This window comes from Nicotiana tabacum, chromosome 19 (assembly GCF_000715075.1).
Source record: "Nicotiana tabacum cultivar K326 chromosome 19, ASM71507v2, whole genome shotgun sequence".
In the NCBI taxonomy this organism is placed as follows: domain Eukaryota; kingdom Viridiplantae; phylum Streptophyta; class Magnoliopsida; order Solanales; family Solanaceae; genus Nicotiana; species Nicotiana tabacum.
The window spans coordinates 151,140,828-151,145,450 of record NC_134098.1 but is presented as its reverse complement, the minus strand read 5'-3'; the positions used below and the strand labels follow the sequence as shown (position 1 = coordinate 151,145,450).

The 4,623-nt window shown below is 33.4% G+C and overlaps 1 protein-coding gene across 1 annotated transcript; it reads right to left on the bottom strand.

Annotated features, from left to right (window-relative positions):
* Positions 1-765: 765 nt before the first annotated feature.
* LOC107759518 (transcription factor MYB83-like) lies at positions 766-4,030 on the bottom strand. The gene is made up of 2 exons (XM_016577482.2): positions 3,391-4,030; positions 766-2,257 (listed from the first exon to the last, which is right to left on the bottom strand). The coding sequence occupies exons 1-2, from the start codon at positions 3,702-3,704 to the stop codon at positions 1,519-1,521; spliced, it is 1,053 nt and encodes a 350-aa protein (XP_016432968.1). The 5' UTR covers positions 3,705-4,030; the 3' UTR covers positions 766-1,518.
* Between the last annotated feature and the right edge of the window lie 593 nt (positions 4,031-4,623).

The window sequence follows — 4,623 nt, the reverse complement described above, 5'->3', positions numbered from 1 at the left end:
TCTTACTTACCGCGCTAAGAATCCCTCTTTCTCTTCAATCTCTGTCGCCCAAGGTATCTCCGTTTCCTTTTTTTTATTATAGGTTTACTTTCATGTTACTGATTTTGAGATTTTTAGGCTTTCTTTCATGATTTGTTTCTCGTTCGTGTATCTATGATTCGAAGAGAGAGAGAAAGAAGAAAAATTATGAGAGAGAATCATGTGTTAATTGAAGGAAAGAAAGAGGAAAAACATAAATAGTGTATTTCATGCTTTATTTCATGCCTCAATTATAGTATATACCATAAATACTTATTTTGCTATAAAATATAAAAGGTAGCTATAGAAAATAATATTTTAAAATAATTTTGATTTATAAGAAATAGGGTGTATACCTTTGTTATAAGAGGTAAAATTTTCATTTTATTTTATAAAAGTAAGGGCTTTTTAGCCCAAGCTCTAGACGGCCTAAGATCACCTTGGGCTCCATTCCATCCATATATATATTCTTCAGCACAACTTAGTAATGAGTTGAGCGCACAAAGCAAACTGTAAAATTCGCGGCTAAAATCACCCCCAAACTAGAGCCAAATCTCTTTCTCCGATGTCAATAAATTTGTCAACTAACATCCAAATTTATGTTATTGACTTAACTCTTTTTAAGTCGTTAGATCACCCTACCTCATATATATATTCACAGCAATGGAAATGCTTCCATCATAATGTAAAGTCACTATAAGATAATTTTGAGAGAGAGCAGGGGGATTAAAAGTACTGAAATATTGATCATATGGAAAAACCAACACTGCTTCTTATTCCTTTGTGTATACAAATTAAAGAACGTACAACAATTCTCTCCATCCGTATTCTGATAAACGTGTAACTCACTAATTATCTTCAAAAGATTATTGATCCATATCTGTACATGTACAAAGACTGCTTACAAATCAACAACTGGCCCTTTTATTTACTTTCTCTTTGTAATCTTCTATATATGTATTATGTGCTCATTCTCTATTCACACTTTGCTTCTTGAGAAGGGTTATTTCCCCCGTATCTCCATAATCCTTGATAATGATTAAAACTGCCCTCACTGAAAATGTGTTTCCAAATTTGAAGACTTATTTCTAAACGTCTATGAATCTTAATGAAGGAACTTTTGGTTGAAGGGAACAAAAAGATCAATACGAAGGAAGAACATGTATACAAAAAAAAAATGCCAACTACAAAAGAAAATCTAGTCGAAGTGTTTTATAATGGAAAATAAAGAAAAGAAGTTTACGTATCTCAAAATTTTCTGTAAATTGTGGAAATGATTTAAGTAAAACGAATAGATGGAAGAAGACTTGGAAAGACAATACCGTTGGTATTTAGGTGAAGAAAGGTAGAAGAGCAAGCCTATCATCTTTCGAGTTTAGAATCTTTAGCCGCTAGCTTTCGCAGATTTCCCAATTATCCAAAAGAAAAAGAAAAAAATATGGGAAAAGGGTATTTGTGTCTTTATTGTGTGGGGGTGGGGTGGAGGGTTGGAGAGAGTAGTTATTCAACTTGAAAATCAAGGTAAGGTAAGGAGGAAACATTTGCCAACAAACCTTCCCAATCAAATTCTCCCATTCTTAAGCTTTCTCCATGCCAATGATGTTGATGATGATTCCCAAAACCAACCATATAGTCTTCAACTTTGAGACTTTGATCACTACTAGTCTCACTCAACATCAACTGCTGGTTGTTGTTTCCATTAATTTTCTTTTCAATCATGGAATTATAGTCAATATTAGCAGCATTAATATTACTACTACTAAAGTTAACATTATTATTATTCTCCCCCATACTCTTATTTCCACCACCCTCTAATGTGGGAACTGAAAAATCACTTCCTAACCCCATCGTACTATAATTTTCCACAACACCATAATCCACAACGCCGGCATCTCCATCAAATTGACCTAAACAAGGTGGAAAATTGTATAAACCAGCTCCGATTATGTCGTAGTTGGTACTGTCAAGTTGAGGGAAAGGATTAAAATGGTTGCTAGTAGATGAGGAATTGTCCATGCATAAGGCTGCCATGACATGATTTACGTCGTGTCCTTGCATAGGGATTATTCCTCCCATGAGTGCCCTAGGGTCGGATGAGGAGTCGCTGGTGTTAGGCGATAACGTGTTGTTGTTATTGTTGTTGTTATTATTCTTCAATCTCTTTTTTATTGTGGAATTCCAGAAATTCTTGATTTCATTATCAGTCCTCCCTGGAAGACGAGCTGCAATTTGTGACCACCTGTAATATATGCAAAATAAGGTTAAAAATAAAAGAAAGAAACTGTAACTTGCAAAGAGCATATATTTTCTGCATGCATTATGTAAGTTTAATCGTCAAAAACAGTGTTACTATAATGGTTGAAGGTATTTTTTCTGTTTTAAAAGAAAATTCCGACACATCTCCAAGTGTTTGACAAAATCAAATTAACAAAACAAGGAATAGAGTAAATAGTTACAGAAATGCATAAAAAGAAAGACAGCAGACAAATAGGTTTTATAAGAAGTCGTTGGTACTTATTTAATCTTAATTTATAGCATTATTTTCTTGGGTTCTTGGCAAAGTCTCACACAAATTTTCCTTCCAGTTCTCCTTATAATATAACAACAAAGAAATCTCCTATTTGAATCGGATGCTGAAAATAGGATAACTCCAATCATATTTTTGACTCTTCTCTATAATTTCTAGAATTTCTTGTGCAAACTATTGCTCCGAAACAAGTAACCACCCATGTTTTGTACATTTAGAAATACCCTACTCATGGCTCGATATCATTTAGTTAGTAAACGAAGATTTATATTGCATTACATAAAAGAAAATGATAATTGGGTAGGAAAAGACCAAAGAATTATGACAATTCCTTCCTAAATTTTCTTAATTAAGGTGAACTAGGAGTTTATTTTAATTTGGTCCAGCTCTTCAAATTTTCAGCTGACTGGGCAACTATTGGCAACGATTTCATCTTTCTTCATATGATTTGTAAGGTAAGCGGCGAACATCCATATATACAAAGTTTTATACACTGATAGTAAAAAAAATATTTATACAATAATATCACTTGAAAGATAATTGCTAGTAACTTTAATTAATATAGCATTAATGGATAAACAACAATAAATGATAAGTAACCTACTATAACAGCTAAAATTACACTGATGGTGCTAGAAAGTGTTATATTTTGTCAGTGTATATATAAATATTAAAGTGTGTGGAAGATTTTTCGTACGCTAAATAGCTACTTATAATCTTACTTCCATTCTTTAGCTACGTACCCAACCAGCCTTAAAACATTTTACTGCCTCTAAAACATCTACATTGTTAAACTTGAGAGAGTAGAATTAAGGGAAGGTAGAAAATGTGAAAGAATTACGTACCTATTTCCAAGAATGGAATGCAAATGAACAATGTGTTCTTCTTCTTGAGGAGAAAAGGCGCCGCGTTTAAGGTCAGGCCTCAAGTAATTAATCCAACGGAGGCGACAGCTTTTGCCACACCTTTGCAAGCCAGCATTTCTAGCAATGTCACTCCAACAGCCTTGCCCATTTGTTAACATGTAATTCATCAGCTTCTCATCTTCCTCTGGTGACCATAACCCTTTTCTTAGTTTTGCCTTAGTATTATTATTATTATTATTACAACTATTCCCTTTCTCCTTCATCATTGATGATGAATGATCTGGCTTCCTCATTAGAAGAATAAGAAGATGGAATATGTTTTGATATGATGAATTAATTCCTTCCTCTTCTTCTTCCAATTAGCTAGGCTTTGATGGTCAAAAGATATGAAGAAGCTATATAGAATGGGATAATGAGAAAGAGAGTGAAATATAAGAGAAAAAATAAAAAGATTATGTGAAGTGGAAGCAAAATATGTTCCATTTCTCATACACATATGATGATTACCTTGTGAGTGAAGAAAAATGCAACGAAAAAGACTGGATAGAGTCAAAGACAAGAAGACCAACCATCACTCTCTCTCTCTTTTTCACCATTGCTTCTTGGCAGGTCCCCCTCAATCCGTTTTCCACTCCACCTATATTATTTTCTTTAACCAACTAATTTCCCATTTCTTTTTTTTTTCTTTGTCGCAATTAATAATAATCTTATATATAAACAAACCCCACAAACCATCACTTTCATCATCACCATTACCACCCCAAGAAGCTTTCATCTCTCTTTCTTTGCCTTCATCTTCTCACGTGTACCTTAAGTCTAAATTCAAGAAGAGAGAGAGAGAGTACATATGTACATTCACAAAATTAAAGCTAGCAGTACTTGTTGTACACATTTCTGTGGATGATAGTAACCTAATAGGTTGATAATGGTACGCGTGTCTATGTCTACGTTGTCTATCATGAAGCTTTTCTTTTAACTCTCTTAATTTTTATTTTCTTGTTTTTTAAGGATCTTTAATGGAGTTGTTTGTTGCATGAAGAATGAGAATAACGTTCAGAGCATAAGCCTTTCAGTTTCATCTAACGGATTTTTGAAGCAAATTACCTGTCGACAGATACAATTGTGTCTTTGAAATGATTAGTGCTTCATTTGCATTGCTCATATATATACTATTATTATTAAATATTGCATATAGGGAATAGTTATTCCTCA